This window comes from Alligator sinensis, unplaced genomic scaffold (genome assembly GCF_000455745.1).
Source record: "Alligator sinensis unplaced genomic scaffold, ASM45574v1 scaffold800_1, whole genome shotgun sequence".
Classification (NCBI taxonomy): Eukaryota; Metazoa; Chordata; order Crocodylia; family Alligatoridae; genus Alligator; species Alligator sinensis.
In genome coordinates, this window is record NW_005842655.1 from 13,321 (window position 1) to 39,277 (window position 25,957).

At 47.5% G+C, this 25,957-nt stretch overlaps 2 protein-coding genes across 6 annotated transcripts in view; one reads left to right on the forward strand and one right to left on the reverse strand.

Annotated features, from left to right (window-relative positions):
• The first annotated feature begins 883 nt into the window (after positions 1-883).
• On the forward strand, positions 884-7,591 carry ADPRHL2 (ADP-ribosylhydrolase like 2). The gene is made up of 5 exons (XM_025215605.1): positions 884-2,357; positions 3,489-3,696; positions 3,805-3,989; positions 5,000-5,100; positions 5,574-7,591. Exons 1-5 carry the CDS (start codon positions 2,290-2,292, stop codon positions 5,864-5,866), a joined length of 855 nt encoding a protein of 284 aa, XP_025071390.1. The 5' UTR covers positions 884-2,289; the 3' UTR covers positions 5,867-7,591.
• Positions 7,592-11,560: 3,969 nt separating this feature from the next.
• The window catches only part of COL8A2 (collagen type VIII alpha 2 chain), a 178,081-nt gene continuing 163,684 nt past the window's right edge, over positions 11,561-25,957 (reverse strand). For all 5 annotated transcript variants that reach the window (XM_025215606.1, XM_006033704.1, XM_025215608.1 and 2 more), the window contains one exon: positions 11,561-16,650. In XM_025215606.1, coding sequence (XP_025071391.1) covers positions 14,729-16,650 — 1,922 coding nt within the window. In that variant the 3' untranslated portion in view covers positions 11,561-14,728. The remainder of the gene's footprint in view (positions 16,651-25,957) is intronic.

Sequence of the window (25,957 nt, forward strand, 5' to 3'; positions counted from 1 at the left end):
GGGCAGCGACCAGGCCCCTGAGGGGGAGGCGACATCTCGCATCAGGCCCCCGCCCCCACCCGAGATCCCGGGCAGGCGCTTTTAATTAGCACGGCTCTCGGAACTAATTAAAGACACCCCCCCCCCTGCACACACGCACACCCCTTTCTGGAGAACATGTGTGATTGCCCTGTGGAGTTGATAGCTGTGGGTTTATCTCGTGACTTGCAGTTGCACGTGTAGCAGTGGGAAGGCGCCCCGGAAAGGTAGTCAGGGCATCCAGCACCCTGAGTGAGACTCATTGCTTGCGATACAGCTGTCCGCTTCGTTGCGCCCCCCCTAAAGCAGGGATGGGCAGCATCCGGCTTGCGGGATGGATCTGGTCGGCCAGGGACTCTATTTTCCAGCTGCCCCTGCCCTTGGGGCTCCTCATGTCTCCGTGGCACGTCCCCACGGCACATCTCCGTGGCTTGTGCCGGTCTCCACGGCACGTTTCTGTGGCTTGTGCCGGTCCCCGTGGCATGTATCCGTGGCTTGTGCCGGTCCCCCAGCCTCAGCCGTGCCGGCCTTGCATTCAGCAGACACTGCTCCGGAGCTGCCGGGAACGTGGGATGGGGCAGCTTGTTATGGAGCCAGGGCAGAGCCAGGGTCTGTAGGCTGCACGCTCCGGGCAGGGGCACGCATGCAGGGGCTCGTGGCTCTGCCCCAGCTCCTTGCAGCAGTGACAGCCGGTCCGGAGCCGGGGCAGAGCCGCAGTCCTCTACATGCGTGCCCCTGCCCAGAGCATGCAAGCTACAGCTCGTGGCTCCAGAGCAAGCTGCCTCCATACCACATTTCCGGCAGCTCCGGAGCAGCCCCCTGCGCTGCCCTGCCACGCGCGCTGCCGGCTCAGCTGAGGTCTTCATGGAGACTGGCACAAGCCACGTGGGCAGGGGCAGCTGGGAAATGGAGTCGCCGGCGACCCAGAGGTTCCTCATTCCTGCCCTAAAGCATCTACTCCTGCCACTGTCAGAGAGAGGATGTTGGAGTAGGCCGAGTTGGTCTGACCCAGGTGGCACTTCTTATGTGGACTTGGGACAGAGAGTCCCGTGAGAGCATCTCATTCTTTATCCTGCACGGTGCCATGTGACATGCCTGTACTGCAGCAAGTCTCTGTGTATGGGAAGGAAATTCCTTAACTTGAGCCCCTGTCAATTCCCCTGACACAGTGGGAATGGCCAGTCTGCTATTCATGGAGCACCTCATGCCAGCGACTTTCCAGTCACAAGGCAGAAGTCTGTCCGGAGAGCTGACCTGTTGTGAGGGGACAAGCACCGTGGTGAATGTAGATGCAGCAGTAAGATGCAGAAAGCAAGGGTGCAGGTTGCCACCTCTGGTGCTGACGTGGGAGATCAGGGGTTCATTTCTGTCCCCTTTAGCAGAATCCTTTTGTGACCGTGGGCATCCTTTAATTGTGTCAGGTTTCATTGGTAAAAGAGGGCTAGTTTTACCTTTCCCCGACCTGTTGCCTGCTTTGTCTGCTCTTTGAGCCTTAGCGTGGGTCTGTAAGTACACAGCATAGCAGGGCCTCAATCTGTGTTGGGATCTTTGTAACACAAATACTAGTAATAAGATCGGAAAAAAAATAGTTATCATCTGAAGGGGCACAGGCAAAAATCACTCTTCTGTTTCAGAAGCAGTCTTGTTGCAAGAACTAAGCTGAGTAGAACTGAATGAGAGTTGGGAGAATAATTTTTCTGGTTATTTACTTCTGTGGGTTTGTCAGCTTTTTGAGCAATGCCGGTTTCACTATTTCCTACGGTTTGTGATCGTCCGCAGCGCAACAAGAGACTAGGCATTCCTTCCTTAGAAAAAAGGAAAATGATACTTACTTGACAGAAGGACTGGGCAGGGAAAGTATGGTCCTGAAACTGCTTTGAATAGGTTCTTTTGAAATAAATATATTCCAAATGGACCATCATTCTGTGATTTGGATCTCAAACTGATTGTTTTTTGCACTTACTGACAGTAACGCCTGGCACATTATTGCTGATTGTGTATCCTTCTAGTGCGTAAGGGAGCAGTTCGGATTAAAGAGGATTTAGAGATAATTCCAGAAAATCCTGCAATATCATTTGTGACCAGTGAAAAGTTTTGAGTAATTGGAAAACATTTGGTGACATTTTCATTCAAACTGCGGAGAGAATTCCTACCAGTGGGGAAATGGTACCGAGGTTTGGGAAGAGCAGTAGGTTGTCTTGCATGTAAGTGTCCATACCATATTTTTTCCATTCTCTTTCAGAAACTCTCTCTTACACAGATGATACAGCTATGTCTAGGTCTGTGGTACAGTCCCTGCTAGCCAAGCAAGAATTTGATGAAGTTGATATGGCCAGGAGGTAAGGAACACAATAGACCGTCCTTGTGGTCATTCGCATATGATAGCAAATGAAGCTTTCTGAAATGAATCGGCCACCTCTAGCTGTGCGTTTGAAGCCTGTGACAGGAGAGAGGACTGCAGGCTGGTATAACTTTGTATTGGTGTGGAAAGAGCAAAAAGAACAAAACTTCTTCTGCAGAGAGACCTCAGTGCCTCTTGCAGTTATATTTACTTCAGTGGTAGCATCTAAAATTCACTGATGACTTGGAATAGGGAGGGATGCTATCATTTTAAAATACCTGTGCTGTAAGCATGCAGAATTATTTGTAGTTTGATTACACTTTGGAATTTCAAAACTATTCCCCTTCCAATTTACTTATCACGCTTAATGCTCAATGTACTTTTTGATGTTTCCCTGAGCGGGGGCAGTGATTAACAATTAAATCCATTTCAGTTTTGTTTATAGTCTGTTCTGCTTTCAAATCCTGGCTGCAAAGCATTTGAGTTTCAAGCATTGAATGGAGAAGTTTGTTTAAAAATCATGTTCATTGGATGCAAACAAAAGTATTTTTGCCCTAGGTTTGACTTTCTGAAATGTTTCCAGCTATTTATAATGAGTATTTTAAAATCATCAAAGTCAAGAGTTTAAACCAGTGATTTATGCGAATGCAATGTCTGTATTACCACAGGAAAATACAAGCCTTTTACCCATCGCCTGAGGCTCTGGCAGCGAGCACAATAAGGCCTTGCTCTCCTGACTGGGCGCGTCTACCCAAGATGTTTACTACACATTAGCATGTCACAGCAAAAACCGTGCTAATAGCCTACTGTGCAGTGTTATTTGGCTAATGCGCAGTAAGTGTCACTAAAAAAACAGCGTGCCGGTGCTTCTGTTCAATAACTGTAGTTACTGCGCATTCAGTTAGTACTTCATTAAGGAAGTATTAAACTAAAGGCGCAGTATCTAAGGCGCATTCATGAATGTGTAGATGCGCCCGCTGAGGTCTCTGTATGTTGCTTTGGTATAAATAGTAGAGCTTTATAAAGTTTTCCCCAAACTTAAGGAACAGATCCAAGTGTGAGTTGACACTGCCTGTCTGGTGCGTTTTTTTCTTGATGCTATGTAATTGCTGTTCTTTTGCCTCGGCAGGTTTGCTGAGGAATATAAGAAGGAACCAAACCGGGGCTATGGAATGGGGGTTGTCACTGTATTTAAAAAGCTCCTGAGCCCCAAGTGCAGCGATGTGTTTGAGCCAGCAAGAGCACAGTTCAATGGGAAAGGCTCCTATGGGAATGGTGGTGCCATGAGGGTTGCGGGCATTTCGCTCGTTTATTCTGACATTCAGGATGTGAAAAAGGTGCGTTCCTGGAGTTGGTTTGGGCACCTGAGCTCCTTGCTGACGGGGTGGTGAGGGTTGGCAATTGTCCTTCATGCATGTGTCCTGATGGCATTTTTAAATCCATAGTTTGCGAAGCTCAGTGCTGAGCTGACCCACTCTAATTCGCTGGGCTATAACGGAGCCATCCTGCAGGCTCTGGCAGTGCACCTCGCCCTACAGGGAGAGCTCAGCAGGGAGAGCTTCCTGGAGCAGCTGATTGGCCACATGGAGGATGTGGAAGCGGATGATAAGTCTCTGGCTGATGCACGAGCGTAAGTAGCTGTCTGATTCCTTGCCTCTCTTCAAGAGCAATCTGTGGCAATCACTTTATGCCTCTCAGCCAGCTGTCATGAGCACGTAGCCCAGTCTCTCGGGGGTGGATGCCTTTGGAATAAGGAATGGGAAATCCTTCTGGCTTCAGGTTTCCTCTGCTTCTTCCCTCAAGCCAAGTTAATCCATTCCTGGAGTAGAAGTGTGTCTGTGTGCCTGCGATGCATAGAAGCTGTCAGCTGGCAGGCCTATTTGCAGTGGACATGGGCCCACCAAGAAAGCTATAAGCCCCCCAGAGCTAGGGAGGCAACTAGATGCATAACAAGAGTTTCTGGGTGACAACAAATGAGAAAGCAGGGACAGGAGTATATGTGTCAGAGGTTAATAACGAGTGCTCCAAGGGAGTACGCCAATGTTACTGCCTCTCAAATAAGTCCAATGAGCCAGTGACAGTGCCTGGAGATGTGTATGGAGGAGTGATAGGAAGACAGCCCACAGTCACCCGGTTTCCCCCTTGCTGCTGTCACTTAGCCAAGAGACTGTGCTGTAAGCTGCCTGCTTCTGGGTCTAGCTTCTCATGTCTGTTCAGTGGGCCATTTCAGTCTCTGCAGTTATTCATCTCTCGTATCTGACCTCCCCTGGGGAGTTGTTTTGTTGCAAACAGATTTATCTGGTCCTTCTCTGTCCTGATAGTGAGCTCTCTTCTACACACTTAGCTTCATTGCTGTTAGAACAACTTTGCTTTGAGGTTTTTTTCTCTGTTGTCTCTGCTGAGCTGGAAGTCTCGTCAGTTATATCTCTGGTTCTGATACCTGAAGGAAATCCACTTTTACAGCTGAATGTATCTAGCTGCCGAATATTCTTCTTTCTGCTTCTCTTGGGCATGTCTGTTTGCTTGAATAACTCTTCCTGGATTGGATTTTATCAGATTAAATCATATGTTTAATGCCTTCATGACAAGATGAGAAAAGTCCACTGGAGCTTTTGTTTCATTCCACTCTTTTATCCCCAGGTTGGGCTTTGAGGATTTACCCTTTTCAAGGCGCCTGAAGAAGATAAAGGAATTTTTGGAGCTCAGCACAGTTCCAAAGTCAGATGTATTGTTTGAATTAGGTAAGCGCCTTTTTTAGTACAGGTATCCAGTAAAAACCATGGGGCAGTAGTCCAAGGAGTCTCTGGGGTTAATGCTTTCTCTCCGGGGTCCAGCCTTTCCTGTCTAGACTGGCAGGGGCTGGATGTAGTGCAAAGACTGCCTGCTCAGCCTCATAGAACAAGTGTCTGAACCACTTCACAGCAACTCCCTTCCATAAACTTAGAGTAGCCATGGCTTAGAGAGATGCTTGGATAGTTACTAGGGTTCCAAGATCACTTATCTTAATGACAACCCATCGTTTTGGACACAAGTGAGCGGATGCCGGAGTACCCAGAGACATTGCAGATCAGGGCTACATTGGCATTGTTGGAAACGCATCCTTGTGGCTGGGGGCAGCAGGTCAGGAATGAAAGCAGAAAGGTTGGGCAGGAAGGAAGCGGAGATCTTCCACAGTTTTCTTTCCCTTTAATTCACAAACTTCTTTTATTAACAGGCAATGGGGTTGCTGCTCTGCGGTCTGTCCCCACTGCGATTTACTCCTTCCTGCGCTCCATGGGATCTGACCCAGATATCCCTGATCACTACAACAATCTGCAGAGGGCCATTATCTACTGTATCTCGCTGGGTGGAGACACAGACACTATAGCTACTATGGCTGGAGCCATTGCAGGGGCTTACTATGGGGAGGAGCAGGTACCCGCAAGCTGGGAGCAGAGCTGTGAAGCTTTTCAAGAGACAGAGAAGGTGGCAAATAGCTTATATGAGCTCTACTGCCAACAACTCTGAGCCAACACTATGACATCTTGTGCCAAAGGTACAGTCAGCAACCTCGCTGGTCAGATCTACATCATCATCAACCACCAGTCGGCCCTCCACTCTCAGAATGACCCTTTTGGTCAGGTGCTACATGGTGAAAATGAGAGCGGGGTGTTAGAGACAGGACTTATTTCTCTGTTTCAGTTTGTCTGGCGAGTGTGCACGGGGGATAATTTAAATGGTGATATTTATTTCTCCACCAAAACTCACCAGCATTGCTTGGTTTCTGGTGAGATTTCTGCTCTTCACTCTGTCTTGTCCTTCTGCCCTTGTCTCTTTCTATTTAAACCCTTGTTAAGATTCCAAGGGGGAGGGGTGCAGAATACAGAAACTTTCTGGTTTCCTGCCATTGGCTTCTAAATGCTGTGGCCTTTCCTTGAAACATTCACAGTCTAATTCATAGCAGCACTTGGGTTGCCCTGTAGCCCTCTTACACTTGTATTTCACTCGCAGAGGTTGAACAGCTGAATGGGCAGTGTTGGTGCATGGGAGCCCAACAGAAAGATGAATTACTGGAAAAGCCTGGAATATCACTCAGAAAAGTCCCAGCATTTGGGAAGCGGTACACTGGATTGCAAAGCCTCCTTAGAGTGAGCTCTGCTGTAGACACAGAATGAGAACCGAGTGGGATTAGAGAGGTTGCCTCATCCATCTCGCGGCATTGTAAGCAGTATCATTGGCCAGTATGGGTAGGATTCCATATTACTTGTTCCAGTAGGAGTAAGTCATGGTTTTTGCCATTGTTTTCTCTCCTTTGCTGTCTGAATTACTTACTCTTGATTCGGGCCCTGACGCTCATGTTGCTGGAGCTACACTTTTTGCTACCACTGCATAATTAACACCCATTCTGTACATAATCCAGTGCATCTACCAAGGATGCTAGTACACCTGTGGGATGAGATAATGTAGTTAAAACCTAGTGGTACATAGGGGTCAGATCTTGCTCCCCTCAAGGGAATGGTAAAGATCTGAATTTGGTGGGAATAGGTTTTAACTCTGCTTTAACAGTGTGGAATCAATTATTTAAAAAGAGATGGAAGGGCAGTTTCAGTGGGGAGTGTACCTCTGTTAAGAAATGTGCACTCAGAGGCCATAACGAAAATAAAGCAGCATGGTTCTTCAGTTGGAAGCGTACGCACTTCATCTAGCAGAATTGGAGCAAGAGGAGATGATCTGAGTTTGTAAACAGGCAGAATCATGTCGAAATGGTTTGTGAAATGTCTGAAGTCGTTAGACCAAACAAAACAGAGAAATAAAAAACAAACATCCTGTTTGCAGGAAGCCGTCATATGGAAACATTTATAAATCTGAATGTTCCAAAGTAATTCTATATATATGTATATTTTTGTATTGAGACTGGGAAGTGAATGCATTGCCAACATGGGGCTCTTGCCCAGCATGATATCAGCCTACAGTTTTTCTGTGTTTCAGATTGATGGTACATGTGAAAAATCTGGTTGTAATATATTTGTTCCTCACCTCTCCTGTACTTTGTTTCTTTGAAGTCTTGAGACTTGTGTATGAAGCGTTGCTGGATTTTCCTTCTGTAAATTGGAATATTTTGTCCTATAAATGTGTGGAATTACGAGCCTGCTGCTAGCACGGATTGTATTGCAAATTTGCAGAAAATTTGAAGTGTCATGATGTACTTACTTTAAGATTCTGTTGTTTTCAATGAAGACATTTTAAAAAGCAAATATTTTTTAAACCTGTCTTGTTTTTCTCTGACCTGAAAGGACACTGTGAAGCTAAGGCAAGCTTTCTGTTTACTGAATCTTGCTTTCTCTAACTCAGGATTGAAGTGCGTACCAAAAAAGTGCCAGGAGCTGATTTTCTTGGAAATAAATAAAATCACTTTGTATCTTTTAAGGAAAACATCAGCACAGTGGCTAATTATTGGCGCAATGGAGTTATGTTCCATAAGTTGGTGTCATAACTGGTGCCTAGCGATATATTGGCTTCAGCCTCTTCAGTTAGCAGTATAGCCACCAAGGCTTCCTGAGCAGAGAGATGTCCTTCCTTATATCATCGACCCTTAGGGGGTCAGACTCGATGATCTATTGAGGTCCCTTCCGACCCTAACATCTATGAATCTATATGTGCTTCTACTAGGGAGTCTTTTGTAGCTAGGTTAAAAAAAATTGTGGCCATTCAAGTGGAGGTGAGCCTGGAACCAAGTTGGGAAAATCTGTATATAGGGTCTCTGAAGTGTAATGGGACTTGAAACCCATTCACCGGGCTATTGCAGGTTTGGGGAAGCAGGGTGTAATGCGCCTTGTGCATCAGTGGTTGGTGCCTGAAATGTTGCAATGAAGAGATAAGCACAGCTGTGTCTCAGCTTGATAGTTTTCTGCATCCCCTTATCCAGGCCTGCCCAACAGGCCTTAGTTTCTTTCTGCATCTTGAACTGTTCCATGAAGGAGTGCAGTACATCTCCTGGTGAAGAGCTGAGGACTTTTGAGTCAGCAGGTACAAGTGTCCAGTACATGTTTTCCCAGAGATTGCAAACACTAATGACTATGGATTCCTAGTAAAGGAAGCAGTCAGGCTAAATAAGTGCTTATGACAGAGTGATTAGCATCATTTGACATAGTTGTCTTACCGCTATAAGATGACCCTTGGATAGCCCACACTTGTTGCGTATCAAACTTCCTCTGTATTTTCCTCCTCTGAGCTGCAGCATAATTGATTTGAAGGCACCCCATGGGCGTGACACCCACAGCTGCTTTGCACGTAAACCTGGGAAGGTGCACTGAAACCCAGCAGGAGCAGAGAGATTTTCCCCTTGCCCAAGCTGCTTTGATGTAACATTGCAGTCAGCTTTGTTACGTGTTCTGGAATAGCGAGCATTTAGCCTTCATCATGTGAAACACAAAGGAATTGGGGCTGATTCAGTTACAGTATGGGGTTTGGGAATGGTCATAGTTGCATTTCCCAGATTGCCTACGGTAAAGGGCCTGGAATCTGTCTTGGCAACATCTCTTTGCTGGCTGAGTTGCAAATCCTGATTTTGGTGTTTAACCCCAGCTGTTCTGGATGGGGAAATTAAGCTGGGTGTAAACCCACCAAAGTTCAGTCGTGTGGCAGTACTTTTCCAGACTGATTTTATTTAACTATAATTGCACTTTAGATGTCACCAGCAGAGAATTATGGTGCATAATTCCATTTATAGCTTTACACTCTATTTGCTGCCATGTATTGGAATTATAGAAGTCTTAGAAAAACCTAACAGCTATTTTCCCTTCTACTGCTCCTCTTTCGGGACAGCCTGCGATTTATTTTATTATAGTTTCTTAAAGTGTTTCTTGCAGGGGTCCTGGACCCAAAGATCTCGTGAGGTCCCTTCCAGCCCCTAACGTCTATGAATCTGAAGAATGAAAGCCCTTCCATGCCAATGGCACATCTTCTAGGCGGCTGGAACTTCTGCTTTATTTGGGGTAAGTTTAACACTTAAAATCTGTTGTAAAAGAAGAGTAGCCATCCAGGCATAGTTTTATGAGCAGGGAATAACAGTTCATAGGTTCATAGATGTAGGGTCGGAAGGGACCTGAGCAGATCATCAAGTCAGGTCTCCTGCCCTGGGCAGGAATGAATACTGGGCTCATATGACCCCTGGTAAGTTTAAGCTCATATGACCCCAACTAGGTAATTATCAAGCCTCCTTTTAAAAACCCCTAAGGTAGGAGCCAGCACCACTTCCTTTGGAAGCTGGTTCCAGATCCTGGCTGCCCTGACTGAAGTAGTGCCTCCTGATGTCTGTTGAGTGTCCTATAAGAGCAGGAGAGAAGACGTTAAAACAGAGGGACTTGATGTGTTAGTCATCTGGTGTGTTGCTGCTGCATGCCCTGTTTGGGAGCTGGAAGTGTGTGTGAAGGGTGTTGCCTTGTAGAAGTTACAGGGGAGCCGTCAGTGAAAAGATTTTAACTCCTGCAATCATTCCAAGCTAATTACAGATGACCAAATAAACCAAAAATTACACCCTGAAGGTGATCTGTCTCTGCTTCATAGGTTTTGAAGGGACCCATCAACTTAGAACATTTACAACTGGAAACGTTGGAACCTCTCCAATTAAGAAAGCAGAGAGAAAGCGATCAGAGGAAGAAATATTTTCTCTCACATTTTCTTCACTTTTGCCTTTGACAGCACTTGGTGTACAGTCAGCTTCACCATTTCCTCTAATCATAGTCATATTCATAGTCATCAATTTTTCCTGCAATTTTGTGAGTGTTATGCTACTTAGACCAGAATACTAGATGGAATTCTCCATGGCTTCTCTCACTGGGAAGAAGGGGAATGGGGAATGTTGCCGTCATACGTTCTGGAATTTGTGCCCTGGTGGGGGTGGGGGGCAGGATACGATTTTCCTAGGTGGAAGTATAGACCATGCCAATTTGAAATCTCTATTGTTACTCAAAACTCCCTTATCTCCCACATTATACGTGCATGTTGCTCTCCCACTGGGAAACCCCTTGTGAGTGGTAGATTGCTTGCTGGCATTAGGCTTGCTTTTATCAATCTTAAAATTTGGCATATTAAAAAAAGATGGAGAGGGGAGAGGAAAACCCAGGCTTCAACTCCTTCTGTCTTAAGTTCCTCAAAACAAATAGTGCCCTGAAATCAGAAGAAATCGTTGCAGTGTGTTTCCTTTTGTAGTGCTATGGAGTAAGCTTGTCATATAAGAAATGCTAATCCTTAGACCGAGGCAGGCAAAATGCAGCCCACTGGCCAGATGCGGTCCACCAGGCTATTCTGTCTGGCCCGTGGGGCCCCTAGAAAATTTATAAAATTAATATTTATCTGCCCCTGGCTGCCTGTCATGTGGCCCTTGATGGCTTGCCAAAACTCAGTAAGCGGCCCTCCGCACAAAATAATTGCCCTCCCCTGCCTTAGACCAACATGGCTACAATGAAAAACCCAGCTAATGAAAGTTATTACTCTCAGAGCTGGCCATGCTGATACAGATATTTAATTCTGGTTCTTAGGGGACAGTTGCTTACCTTGCCAAAATCAAACCCGTCGTTGCCACTGACTTTCCCCACTTGCTGAAAGTTTCAGCAGAGAAGCCATGCACTGGATGGACCATTGAGAGTGGGCTATGCTCTTTGTCCCCCTGGTGGGATACTCTAGGGGAACATTCAGGGCCAACAATCCGGGCATGTTTCTGATCTGCAGACTGCTCGGAGTACCCGCAGTCTAGAGGAGACCCACGGAGTCATGATCATCTCTTATTTGGCAGGTTTATACAAAGATAACTCACAAGTGCTGCTTTTAATAACCTCTGAATAAGGCACTGGAATGTGATACAGGAAAGGCAGGTTCCAATCCAGCTCTGATATGGACCTTCTGGGCTGGTCCTGGGCTCTGTTTCTGCCTCCAGTCCCTGTAAGTGTAATGGGAATACTTGAGAACATATTGGGTCAGCCCACAGGTCCATCCAGCCTGGTCTCCTGTCTCTTGCAGTGGCAGACAGGTGCTAAGGGGGTGAGTATTTAAGCAGGGCATATCCAGAATGATCCATCCTCTGCCCGTCTCCCCTTCAAAGCTTCCATCATTCAAAGGCTTCTTTCTCCCACCTCTCCCACCAACTCTCTGGGGCTCTGATCTCAGGTGAGGTCTCAAGCTGATGCTGTAATCCAAACAAGCAACAGGACAAAGATCCAGGTAGGGCCATCTTTTATACAATAAGTTTTATTGATGTTGTGTCAATACAATCAAGTACTGTAGTTTTAGTTCTGAAGAAGGCCAGTTTCCACTCACAAACGAAAAGAGTGCATTTTAAACCAATTTTACTGACAGACAGTGCATGTAATAAGTATTTACAAAACTAAAATCCTCTATATACTAGGTTAGAAATGAAGATACTAGAGGCAAACTTAAAAAAAATAGTAAGAATTTGTATATAAAAATGCACATTGTAATGCAGTTTTCATAGTTAAAAATAGACATACTTCATCCAACCCAACCGTATTTTTATTTTTTGGCGATTGAAACCAAAATCTCATGCGCTCACACACACGACAGAAAATAAATCCTTCTGCTGGCAATTATCATCATGTACTAAATACTTCCGAAAAAGAATACCTTCCTGACAATATCTGGCTTCTGGAACACCCCCTTCATTCTGTGCATCGTTTTTCTAGCCTAACTCTATGTGCGTGTATATCTTTGCCTTTCAATTACTGTGTAAATGTAACAGGTTATATAGCTGCAGAAGGTTGATTATGGTTTATGCTCTGCACATGAAGGGAAAGTGAAATTGCAACACGGTAGTCTACAGTATTGACGGAGTTAATGTTTCAGAGTTGGGTTATTATAAATGTGCATTTTTGTCATTACTTTTGCCAGCCAGAACCAGAAGACTGAATCAAAACAAAACAAAACGAAACAAAAAAGGATTGAACATAGGTTAGAACACAGTATAAATAAATTGCTTTGTTGAGTAACAGGCATAAACTTCCACCCTTGAGAGTAAGCTTGAGTACATGGAAGCTCCCTTACCCTAACCGCAGGTAGCGTTACGTGTGTTACCATCTCTGCCTCTGGCAGCGTGACTCGGTGAAAGCAGCGAAACACCACTGCTCTGAAACGAAAGGGGTCTGATGCCTTATAAACTTGAGTTCACTGCTGTTCTCCACAGGAAAATATACTTAAATAAAGGAGAGATGAGCCCCATTCCAGCATCCTCTTCCCAAGCGTGGATGTGAAGAAAACATCTGAGCTCCATTTCTTTTAAGTTTACTTGTTTCCTTGTTTTTTATGGCTCCTTTTCCTGACGGGAAATCAAAGAACTACGATCTGGTCCATGAAGGGCTCTGACCTTCCCCTGCCTTTAGGAATCAGAACCTCCTGATGGATTTACCAGGTCTGTGTTTGTCTGTTTACAAAGCTCCTTTGCTTCACAATCTGCAGCTGTAAATCTGAATAAAAACTGAAACCAAAGTGAGGGAGACCCAATTTCCAGCAGTGTAGCAGCTGGAATATTTAACTATAGAATTCTGTTGTTTTTTTTTCTTTTCCTCTATAGCTTTCTTATTTTTGTTTCTTATTTTCACAGATGGGGAAGTTTATTTAAAAAAAACAACAAACCTGAAGCCCTGGATGGCAAGAGACACAAATGTGGGTAAGTTAAAAAAAAGATAGAAAATCTATGTTTAAATATCTTTACAACAAATCTGGAGAACAATAGCAAGTCATGTTCTTACTGTTTTTCCTTACAATGGGCATCATGGACATTTGAGAATCTTGGTTGCTGAGCTGCTGATTGATTGAGCTTCAGCTCTTAGTCACAGGTCTTTGCAGAAAGGGATTTAATATATTATGCGTGGCTTAACTTTGGTGACATTGTGTCTGCCTGGGTTTGGAAGAATCACTTTAGAAATGCCTAATTGCATGGGCTCATTTCTAGTGTATCTTCAGGCAAGCCACAGAGCAAGAGGGCTCAATTGTTCCCCTAAACGAAGGGCAGAGTCGCCAAGTGGTCAGTACCTGTGCACACCATTTCCAAAGCCTTATATCCCATATTCAGACTGGTGACATTTCAAGCATTATCGAGACAAAGCGGTAACAACAGGACAAACAGGAAATTATTCCCCCCCCCCCCGCACTAAATCACAGAAGTTGGCATGCAGAATGCTGCACCTTTAAAGATACATATTGCACTATACTTGTAAATAACATCATAAGTAGGTAATAGCACCATTGTAAAATGATTGAATGGAAAGACAGAGTGAACACTCTTTTTTTAATTAAAAGGTCCTCAGAGAAGAGAAAAAAATACCAACATGAACATTTGTTTCCTGAAACAGAGACATTAAGAACAAGTTGTCCATAAATGGCACATTCAAGAAAGCATCGTGAAGCTTTCCATTAACTCAGACTAGAAGCATTGTAAGCCATGCTTGCAGTGCCATCTTTGGATTGTCAGATAATAATGTGTTCACAACACCAAGCAAGTCTTTGGGCTAAAAAGAAATATACAGGATAGAACCAGCCCTTTGACCTGCCCATGATAAATTAACACAAGATGGAGGAACATTAGATCATCACAGGGGTCCTAAATTCCCTGAATGGGTGTGGAATTGTTTGTCCTTTTTCCAGACACCATTGACATGGTGGTATTATTCCTAAAGACAGGGTTTTTTTTAAATAATAATTATTTACTTATTATATAAAGGTGCTTATGCAATGTGTTACACATTTGATGACTAAAAATCAACCCGCGCTGACTCCTGATTAAATCAGAGAGACTGCCTCAAAGCACAATCTTAAAAATAAAAAAGAAAAGTATGAATAAGACTGAAACTTGGGCCAGTGGTGCATTAGGAGGAAGATATTTCAATCCATCGTGGCACTGCTTCTACATAGATTTGGGTTGAGTGCATAGGACCTTTTTGCTGGCTAAAGTGTACACTAACAATTAAAATCGCTGTCTTTATTTAACTCAAAATGGGAAAAGGTTATAAACCAAAAAAAAAGGCTCTAGTTCCTTCAGTTTACCTACTCTGGATTACAGAACAATCGCGTTGCATGCCTAGGTCCTTGCCATCCCATGCTAGTTTGATGTGCAGTCGCTAGGGTAAAGTTTATTCCACTTTGCCATTACCCTCCCCCAAAAAACAGAAAAAAAGCAAGAAAACATCTTTCTGATTATCCTCTTGACTCATTGATCAAACAGCGTGAAGCAAGGTCCCGTGCCAACGATGGGCACGTTCTTCCCAGTGATTTTTCTTTTTTGCATTAATTTTATTTTATTTTGTTTTTCTTTTTTTTTAATAAAAAAATTAAGACAGTTTATGGCTAAAGTGGGTATAAAAGAAATGCACCCAATAGCCGTTATGTGGGGCAAAGCAGGAACCCAGAGAAGGAGGAGTGGATGTATTCTGTGGAGTACAACCCGTTGGCTTGGTCCGAAGGCATTTGCACCCAGACTTGGTCGTTCTCTTTGAGTTCAAGCACAGCGCTGCCCGAGGCTTGGTCCAGGTAGCCTTTTTTGTACTCATCGTAGGTGTATGTGGCAGGTACGTTGTTCTTGTACAGCGCCACCCAGACGTTAGTCCCTTTGACATGCACGTGGTAGGCAAAGTAATAGATGCCAGAGATGGGACAGGTAAATATCCCAGTAGCTGCATTGTAGCCGTTGTGCCCGTTATACAAAGTCCTGTCAAATTTGACCGGCATGCCGGATGCCGGGAATGGCGAGGTCAGGATGGCCGTGAATGCTGGTGCTATTCGGGCAGAGAGCTCTCCTCGGCCATACTGCGGCTTCCCTGGCTTGCCGTTCCCCAGCACAGCCCCTTCCACGCCACCGTCTGGCAAATGGAGCCCAGCAATGCCTGTCTCGTCAAACACCCCTGGTGCCCCGGGGGGGCCAGGGGGCCCGGGAGGCCCAGGAGGCCCATGTAATCCGGGGTTCCCTGGCATTCCAGGTGGGCCAACGGGCCCTGCGATACCCGGCCCACCCACTTTCCCCTCTCCCGGAGGGCCTGGGTGACCTGGTTCCCCTTTCAGCCCTGGTAAACCCTGAGGCCCCATCGGCCCCGCAGGGCCCTGTAGACCTGGAATACCAGATGGGCCCCTCAGGCCCGGCTGCCCTGGAATCCCACCCTCCCCCTTAGGGCCAGGCCCCCCTGTTAACCCAGGTACCCCAGGGAGCCCTATGAACCCTGGTTCCCCTTTTGGGCCCATTGGGCCCGGTGGCCCATGTGAACCCGGCAAGCCTCTCTCTCCTGGTATCCCTGGTTTCCCTGCAAAACCATTTGGCCCTTGGTCTCCACGTATCCCTGGCATGCCTGGGGCCCCCGGGGGCCCGGCGTCACCTTTAGGGCCCATGAGCCCATGTTTACCTGGCAAGCCCATGGACCCCGGGGGCCCTGGGGGTCCTATGATGCCTGGTGGCCCCTGGTCTCCTGGCTCCCCATCTATGCCTGGCTCCCCTTTGTCACCAATCACACCTGGGACCCCCGGCTGCCCGCGGTCTCCTTTTAAGCCGGGCAGCCCCGGTTTCCCGTAGCCTGTAGCCCCTGGTAAACCAGGGAGGCCACGGATGCCGGGTTCTCCCTTTGGCCCCAAGGGGCCTTGCAGCCCTGGTATGCCAGCAACCCCTGGGATGCCTATTCCGTCCACACCTGGCAGGCCCCGTGGCCCAATTAGCCCCGGTTCCCCATTGATCCCAGGTGGACCATGTGGGCCCATGTCACCCTTTTCCCCAGGAGCACCTGGCAAGCCATCAAGTCCTGGTTTTCCATTGCCCACAGACCCTGGTGGGCCAGCAGGACCAGGTGGCCCGCCGTTCCCCCTGGGCCCTGGCAACCCTGGCTTCCCAACTCCATTTTCACCTTTCATGCCACGCTCCCCACGAAGGCCCGGCTCCCCTTTCGGTCCCGGTTCACCCCTAAAGCCAGGTTGCCCTGGAGCCCCTTGTAGGCCTGGTTTACCATTGACTGAGATGCCTGCTGGTCCAGGCAGACCCGGTGGCCCTGGCAGCCCCCGTGGCCCTTGCTCTCCCCGCATGCCAGGTTCACCTTTCAAGCCAGGCATCCCTTTCATACCCGCCTTTCCTGGGAGCCCTGGGATGCCTGGTTTCCCAATACCAGAAAACCCAGGGGGCCCTGCAGGGCCTGGCTGGCCGTGCATTCCTGGTTTCCCGGTGCCTGGTTTTCCTGGGTATCCTGGTGGTCCTGGAGGGCCTCGTGGGCCTGGCTTCCCTGGTGGTCCGGGCTCCCCTTTGAGATCCATGGGCAGGGCTGGCAGCATGTCTGTTGAGAGAACGAGACAGCAAGTCCACACTGGGAAAAGCAGAACTACCGAGTCGCTGGAGGAGTGGGAACTGTAGCAAGTGCTTGGAGCTGGGGGGAGCGGTCTCTGTCAGGGCACCTGGGTTTTATTCTTGGCTTTCCTAAGATCTCGCCACACAATCTCAGTTAAACAAGGGGCACTGCTATGGACCCTCATGCTCTCTCTGAAGTTGGGCATTCAAATTTATGAAAAGCTTTGAGGTTCTCAGACCAAAGATGCTCTAAAAACCCTGGACTTATTGTCTAGCAATTAGTTACACTCTCGTGGTCTGGTGATCCATGTTCTCCTTGTAATAAAGCAAAGCAGAAATGAAAGCTGTCTTGCACCTTGCTCCCACTCAGGTTTTAGCACTTCTACCCTTAAAGGCCAGTCCCAAAAACTAAAGCGTGATGCCGGTTGCTTGACATGGCTATGAAAGTTATCACTAAAAAGAAACGAGCAGAAAGAATGGGAAGTCCTTGCAGTCCTAGAACTATGATATGACTGGAATAACAGAGATTTGGTGGGAGCTTGCATGACTGGAGCGCTGTTGTGGATGGGTACAAACTGTCCAGGAAGGACAAGACAGGGGAGAAGAGTTGTGCTTTATGTAGAAGAGCTGTAGGATTGCTCAGAGCTCCAGTATGAAACTGGGGACAGGCCTGTTGAAAGTCTCTGGGTTAAGGTTAGAGGAGAGAGCACCAAGGGTGATGTTGTGGTGGGCATCTGCTATAGACCACCAGACCAGGAGGATGAGGCTTTCTTCAAACAGGTAGTGCAAGTTTCCTGATCACAGGTCCTGGTTCTCATGGGAGACTTCAGTCACTCTGACAACTGCTGGGAGGGCAATACAGCAGTGTGCAGGCAATTCAGGACATTTTTGGAGAGTGCTGGGGACAAGTTCCTGGTGCAAGTGCTGGAGTGGCCAACTAAGGGCTGTGCTCTTCTTGACCTGCTGCTCACAAACGGGGAAGAATTGGTGGGGGATGTAGAAGCTGATAGCAACTAGGGAAGCACTGACCATATGATGATTGAGTCCAGGATCCTGAGGAAAGGAAGGAAGGAGAACAGCAGAGTAAGGACCCTGGGCTTCAGAAAAGCAGACTTCAACTCACTCAGGGAACTGATGGGCAGGATCCCCTGGGAAGCCTGTCAGAGGGGAAAAGAAGTTCAGGAGATGACTGTTCTTTAAAGAAACCTTACTAAGGGTGCAGGAACAAACTATCCTGATGCGCAGGAAGATGAGAAAGTATGGCAGAAGACCAGCTTGGCTTAGCAGGGAACTCTTCAGTGAGCTAAAACACAAAAAAGGAACCTTACAAGAAGTGGAAACTTGGACAAATAACTAGGGAGGAGTATAAGAGCATTGCTCGGGCATGCAGGGATGAAATCAGGAAGGCTAAAGCACAACTGGAGTTGCAGGTAGCAAGGGAAGAGAGGGGTTTCTACAAATATATCAGCAACAAGAGGAAGATCAGGGAAAGTGTAGGTTCTTTACTAAATGGGGGGGGCAACCTAGTGACAGATGATGTAGAAAAGGCCTTTTTCAATGCCTTTTTCACCTCAATCTTCACAGGCAAGGTGAGCTCCCAGACTACTGCACCTGGCAGCTTCAGGAGAGGGTGAGCAACAGGGACAAAAGAACAGGTTAGGGACTATGTAGAAATGCTGGATGTGTACAAGTCCATGAGTCTGGATGGGATGCACCTGAGGATGCTGAGGGAGTTGGCCGATGTGATTGCAGAACCACTGGCCATCATCTTTGAAAACTCATGGCAACTGGGGATTGGAAAGGGCAAATATAGTGCCCATATTTAAGACGGGGAAGAAGGAGGATCTAGGGAACTACAGACTGGTCAGCCTCACCTCAGTCCCTAGAAAAATCATGAAGCAGGTCCTCAAGGAATCCATTTCTAAGCACTTGGGGGAGAAGGAATTGGTCCCACTTTGAGCAGGGGGTTGGACTAGGTGTGACCTCCTGAGGTCCCTTCCAACCCTCATTTTCTACGATTCTCTGATTCCAAGAAGGTAATTCGGAACAGTCAGCATGGATTCATCAAGGACAAGTCATGCCTGGCCAACCTGATTGTCTTCTATGATGAGATGACTGGCTCTGTGGATGCAGGAAGAGCAGTGGACATGATATACCCTGACTTTAGCAAGGCCTTTGATACAGTCTCCCACAGGATTCTTGCAAGCAAGATAAGTAAGTATGGGTTGGTGAATGGTCTGTAAGGTGGATGGAAAACTGGCTGGATCATCAGGCTCAGAGTCAATGGCTCCATGCCTAGCTGGCAGCCAGTATTAAGTGGAGTGCCCCAGAGGTCAGTCCTGGGACCTGTTTTGTTCAGTATCTTCATCAATGACCTGGAAGATGGGATGGAGCGCACCCTCAGCAAGTTTGCAGATGACACCAAGATGGGAGGAGTAATAGATACACTGGAAGGTAGGGCTAGGATTCAGAAAGACCTCAGTGAATTGGAGAATTGAACCAAAATAAATCTCATGAGGTTCAATAAGGGCAAGTGCAAAGTCCTGCACTTAGGATGGAACAATCCCATGCACTGGTAGAGGTTGGAGACCAACTGGCTAAGCAGCAGCTCTGTAGAAAAGGTCCTGGCGGTGACAGTGGACAATATACTGAATATGAGCCAACAGTGCCCTTGTTGCCAAGAAGAATAATAACAGCACACTGGGCTGCATTAGTTGGAGCATTGCCAGCAGAACGAGGAAAGTGATTCTTCCCCTCCTTTTGGTGCTGGTGAGGTCACATCTGCAATACTGTGTCCAGTTTTGGGCCCCTCACAGAAAGGATGTGGAAAAATTGGAGAGAATCCAGCGGAGGGCAACAAAAATGGTTAAGGGCTAGGGCACACGACTTCTGAGGACAGGCTGAAGCAACTGGGGTTTTTAGTCTGGAGAAGAGAAGACTGAGAGGGGATTTAATAGCAGCCTTCAACTACCTGACGAGTGGTTGCAAAGAGGGTGGAGCTGGGCTGTCTCAGCGGTGGCAGATGACAGGACAAAGAGCAATGGTCTCAAGTTTCAGCAAAGGAAGTTTAGTTTAGATATTAGGAAGAATTTTCTCTCTAGGAGGGTAGTAAAACACTGGAGCAGGTTACCCAGAGAGGTGATGGACTTGGAGGTTTTCGAGACCCGGCTAGACAAAGACTTAGCTGGAATGATCTAGTTGGGTGTGGACCTGCTTTGAGCAGGGGGTTAAACTAGATGACCTCCTGAGGTCCCTTCCAACGCTAATTTTCTATGATGCCAAAGCCCATCACTCAGTCAGTAGAGCAGCAAGGCTATAAAAAGCCTAACAACCCAGGATCCCAAAATGAGGTGAGCCTGTAAGAACTGATGTAGTACAAGTCTGTTTGTGACTAACATGAAAAGGAACCTGCTTGGACACATTAGCTTTCATGGCTGCTCTAGACATAGCTAAAAAGGATTCCCAGCAGATGTTTGACCATGAAATGGGGTGACTGGCTGCAGATGGATTGTCTCAACGTGAACAACTCAGCCTGCCTCTGATTGAGGTACATGCAAGAGAAAACAGAGCAAAAGCAAAGATCAGATACATGGGCTTCAGTGATGCAAAAGCCTTGATGGACATTTACAGGGCAAAGATCAATATGGTGGCTAGTAGAATAACCCCTGGTTCAAAAAAATATCATCAAGGAAACTAGCTTGGTGACACTTAGCTAGCCCTACACACAGTTAAATGGTCAGCGGGATAACTTGGGCTTATTCTTCTGGCATCTGCATTGAGAATTATTTTCATTTTAAAATCACAATCATTCCAAGACATTTCCTATCTTACAGTGATCAGAAATCAGTGTGTAGGGTGGGCAGGAGCAGGGAGAATTTTTTTAATGTCCCAACTATTTTTATGCTGTTACTACCTAGAATCCAGGTAAGAGCAAGCCCCACATTGGATTAGACAGTCTCCAGAACCCATGCTCAAAAGAGGTTGCAATTCAAGCAGATAAACTAGCCAAAGAGTGGGGGAAAGCAATGAGGATGATTACCCCCACTTATACATTCACAAAAAGAGCAGGTGCCTTGCACTAAGCCACGCAGGTTTTTGCCACAGCTGACAACTGATCCTCATCTCTTGAGTCCCATTCTCAAGTCCACCCTCCCTCTAGACCAGTAAGTCTCAAACAAGGTACCACAGCACCTGGGGTGCTGTGAGATTGCTTGAGGAGTGCTGCAGGACCCAGTTTGTGCGTGAGGAGTAAAGCACTCTCCTCCCCTGCCAGTCCAGCTCCACACACCCACTGCAACATCTAGCAACCATCAGCATCCCCACTGCTACTCTGGAGACTGCTGCTGCTGCCCTCCCCCACCCTTTGATGCACCTGCATGTCCCCCCACCCACCCCGCAGCAGTTTTTTCTGGTGTGGGTGGGTGGACATGTGGATGGAACAACTCTTTTCAGCTTCTCCCACGCTCCCAGGACCAGTAGGAGGGACCCTGGGGGCAGATGGCTCCCGTCACATGCTTGCACGACCCCAAGGGAGCAGCCTCAGTTGCAGGAACCACCCTTTCCCCCCTCTGGCATGGGCCCAGGGTGGAGGCAAGGGGAAGGTGGTGGACAGAGCTGAGCACAGCAGGGTGAGGGACAGTCCCTGCCACCCTCCCCAGCACTAGGTAGAAAAGCGGTTTTCAATCGTCTTAGCCTCAAGGCAGTTATCCATAACTTTTTTGAATGTAGAGTCTACCCTTGATAAGCCTCAACCAGCACCCCAGAGTGCTGCTACATTCAGAAAAGTTATGGTGGGTGCCTTGAGGCTAGCAAGGTTGAGAACCACTCCTCTAGTCAAGCCGTGGCAAAGCTCACTCTGTACTTTCCCTCATCCATGGGCTGAAATTGTTCTGTCCAGGGGTGGTGGGGAACATCTCATAAGACAAGAGTGTAGCAGAAATGCCACTGTCGGTGCCCCTCTCCAGAGATCTGTCTCAGCCAGCCTGAGAGGCTGCGGTTGAATCCCTCAGGGCGGGGATCTCCCACCTTGTCTGCATGACAAAAGCCTGGCGCCTGGGAGGCGATGCTCTGGTCACCTGGGCGGGGCGGCGGGGGGGAAAGGCCCGGCCCTGCGTGCGGGCCTAGGTAGCCAGGGATGCTTTGTAGATTGGTCGGTTTGTAGCCAGTATTGGCAGCTTCGGTTGGACCGGCTGCTGAGGTCAGAGAGGTTATAAAAAGGCCTGGGCCAGGAAGAAGAGCAGCCATTAGCCATGCGGTCATCCAGGGGAATCTGAACCTGGCTCTCTCCTCATCACCGCATGCTCCAAGAGTGCCCTGCCTCCAGAGGAAACAACAACCACCTCTGGACGATGTGAGTGAGTAAGCTACTAGAGATCCGATTAGATATTTAGCTTCAGTAACTCAGATGCGTGTTGAAACGGCTACCTCAGCCACCCTGGTTTGCTCTATGGGATTCCTCTGATATTCCTGTAAGATTTCTTGATATTGCTCTACCTTTTACCCTATTTCTGCCCTACACCCTGTCATCGATAAAGTTCTCCTTTGAGACCGGTGTGGGAGACTTATTGAGGGGTGGGTCTAAATTACGCCAAGGAGGCCCCTTAGGTCTGTGGACTAAGGGAGGCTTCCTAATAAGCCCCTGACTTGGGGAAGTGCCCCAAGTGCCTGTATTGGGTCTAGCACCCATTGGATGATCAGGCCTGTGTTCTCCAAGGTGCGCAGAGCCAGAAGTGAGTCCAGAGCCTTGGATGGTGGCAGCGGGAACCCCAGGCTAGCGGGGGTGCTCCAGGGAAGGGGTCGGCCGGACGGGAGGCACCCCAAGGGAGGCACTCGGAGCCTGGAAGGTGGTCGGGCGCAGGGAGGTGGGCGACTCAACGCAGGAGTGCCCCCCTACTGGCCCGCCACAAAGAGCATTATCCATTGGCCCAGATCTCTGCCAAGGCACAGCCCTCCATGCACAAGAGGGACAAATAGCATCAGGTGTATTCAAGATTTTGTGATTGGGCATCTGTGTTTCCTAGGAGCTGGACTTGAGACCTTGAATCTTATCAGGAGAACTTTCAGTGGCTAATGGCTTTTAGTCGCTATTTGGCTGTGTTGGAAGGAGTGAACTGCGGTTCAAAAGCAAAGCCTGGATTAAAGGTAAGCTATTAGCAATCCCCTGAGTCACCATATGGCTTCTCCAGTCCTACAGAGGGTGGTTTCTGACTAGACTGATGAGAAAACAATTAACTGGTTTGTCATTTGTGCATTCACTTAAGATGCGTGCTGCTCAGTCCAGGGGTGTAGCCTTATGGAGAGAGCTAAGCCTTCTGAGGATGCAGGTAGAGACAAGAACTGTCAAGCAAATCCAAGATCAGTAATATCCAGGAATGATGCCACACAGCTGGGAGTAGGGCATAACCATTCTGCATTTAAAAACCAATAGAGGTTTTTGCAAAAGAACTAAAACGAAGAAGGACCAGGAGATGGTGAAGTATGGGACAGCCGAAGCGTGTCCAAATTAAGACTCACCATGGACCAGCGTCAGGTGAACAGTGGTCAGCCTGAATGGCCCTGTCAGCACAGCCAGGCTTGGCCTTGCTTCCTAACAGACACAGGAGTGGGTCTTTCCTTAGGTGGTTTGAAATGAATGAGACATGGGAGGCTTCCCTATATGAGGGCCTAAGACAAGGAACCTGACAGGCTGGTGAAGGCTTCTTAGTGTCCTGTGCGTGACTTTATAGCCAAATGTGACCAATCCACTAGAAGAAAAAAAACCTTTATAAAAGCAGGGACAGCATCTGGGCAGCATCCAGCCCTTTGTATTTCAGTGCACGTCACCATTGAGCTCAGTAGCTAAATGGACCTCTTGTAACTCCTGGGGGGGGGGAGGGAGGCATCAAACATGTGGGTGCTGTTTACATGGGAGGTTCTTTTCTCAGCTCTGAAAATGCCCTCCAGGAATGGAATAGCATTTGGATCACATTTCCCTTCAATGAGGGTGGCCCCCTGCCATGCTATTCTCCTTGCAAAAATCAATTCAGTGACAGGGTTTTCCTCTTGGCAGGGCAGTTAATTCATCCACTTGGGAGCTGATTAGATTATTTCATTGGGCCATTTCTAACTGGTACCACATTCTATTAGCTCTGCTCTCCAGAGGGCACAGCCTAAATGTATGATGCTTTCTCTGCTGCTGGCCACATGCTCCTTCTAACACGATAGATCCTAATGTCATTTCAAAAAGGCCACTGAGGACTGATCAAATTATTACCGTGGGGTCTTGAGGCCTCAGCTCAGATCAGGGTCATCTGTACCAGGCATTGCTCACTCATTCAGCAAGAGACAGTGGTTTCTCTTAAAAGCTAGCAGCATAGATGGACACAGGGTAGGTAGGGAAAACATAGACTCGCCAAAATTGGCAGCAAAGACCAGGAATAGAACTAAAGATGCAGACAGAAGAGTAGCTCCACATTGTAACTCATGGTGCTTTGCAGGAAGCGCTATGAGTTACAATGATCCCCCAGACCCAACAGAAGTTCACTGTTGGGTCCTGGGGTTGGGGAATCCAGCTACTGTTTAGAGTGGCTGCAAGCCTGCAGCTGTTCTCCCCTAGCAATGCCCCTCCCCATTCCCAGCCCTAGGGCTGTTTTCTGAATGAGAGTGGGGGAAAGGGAGTGGAGGGAGCTCGTTCTGGGGGCTCCCAGGCAGCACTAGAAAGTGGGGAGGGTGGATTGGAGCCCTGCCCCACCTCAGAGGGGGTCCAATACACTTGCCCCATCCTCTAGTGCTGGCTGAAAAACCCCAGACTGAACTGTCTGCTCCCTTTCCCCCCCTCCCATTCTGAAAACAGTGCTGGAGCTAGGAGGCAGCACAGACAGAAGTTACTGAAGGTGCTTTGTTTCAAAATGTCTTTATCTGATGAGGCTCTAGATTTTTGTTGAATCAGGTCAGGCCCTTTTAAAGCACTCGGCAGCCATGCACTTCTGTTTGGTCACAGCTGTAGAGTACTTTCAGGGGCCAGATCAGGCAAAAATTGTCACTTTTGTCTGCGCCTTAAGGGTTCCTGAGCCTGTGGAAAGCGGTTTGACTCGGACCACCCTGCCTTTAAAAGAGGAGGTTGTTTTTAGTTCAGTTTTGTATCCTAGAGTTGCCAAGGATATAAGCCAGCTAGTCGCACCCAACACCTCGCCTTTTTCTAGTTTGTGCAGCTCAGTGCTGGCTCCCTCCAACAGTCCCACCAAAAGTCCACGCACGCCGTGTGTGTGGGTTGCAGACTGCCAGGTAGACAAGCGAAGGCGGCAGCACTCGGCTGAGTCTCACTGCTGCGCTGACTGTACACTGAGCAAACCGGAAATGAAAGAAAGATGCTGCCATTCCGATTGTTTTCCAGAGCCCGCAAAAAGAGAGCTTTTTTTCCCTATTTTTTTTCACTTGGTCATCGATTCTCTAAAGCTTGAAGCCAAAACAGCAAAGGAAGGGAGAAGACGGAGGCTGTCTTATGATGCTGTTGGGTGAAGCTTGAGTCTTCCAAGTTGTATCTGATGCTTTGCTAGACCCTCCTAACATGTAACTGGGAATCCCAGCTTTGGGAAATGCAGCCCTGGATGGCTCTGATGGCTTTAGAAAGAGCTATGCATGGGGGAAAAGTGAAAGGTGGATTAAAAAGTGGATTAAAATAGCATCTATAAGCTTCATGTTGGGCCCATGCTCTGGGGAGTAGGGATTCAGTGTATTGAGTTCAGGCCTTAAGAGCAAAAAATTACCTGTACCTGGATGGATTTACTAATACTAGGAGATTCTGCTCAGTCACTGGGAAAAGATTACAGCATGTGCAATAAAAATAATAGCTTTGGCCATGTCTGCTGCTGTTGCTCCCTCCAAATATCAAAAGGGGCTTTATCTTTTTTAAGCGCAACAAATGAAGACCGGCCCTTTCAGACAAGCCTGGGTGTATGGCTATTTTTCTTTGGTGAATGAAAACATTTCCAGAGCTTACAGGGGTTTAGGTTGTAGCCGTGTTGGTCTAAGGATATAGGCAGACAAGGTTCCTTGGGTGAATTTGATATCTTTTATTAGACCAACCCAAATGGTTGGAGAATAGTTATTAAGCAAGCTTTCGGGTTCAAAAACCCTTCGTCAGGCTCAGGAAGCTGCAGCAGTCGGTGTGTGCTCTTCCTGGATGGGATGAAAGGTAAAGAAGCCAGGGGCTGGGCTGGGCGGGGAGTCAGTTGCCAGGCAGATTATAATGTATCAAAAATCCAATGTCTATGTTTAGTCCCTGATCTCTAGTATCCAGCAGGTTGATGAAGTGGAGC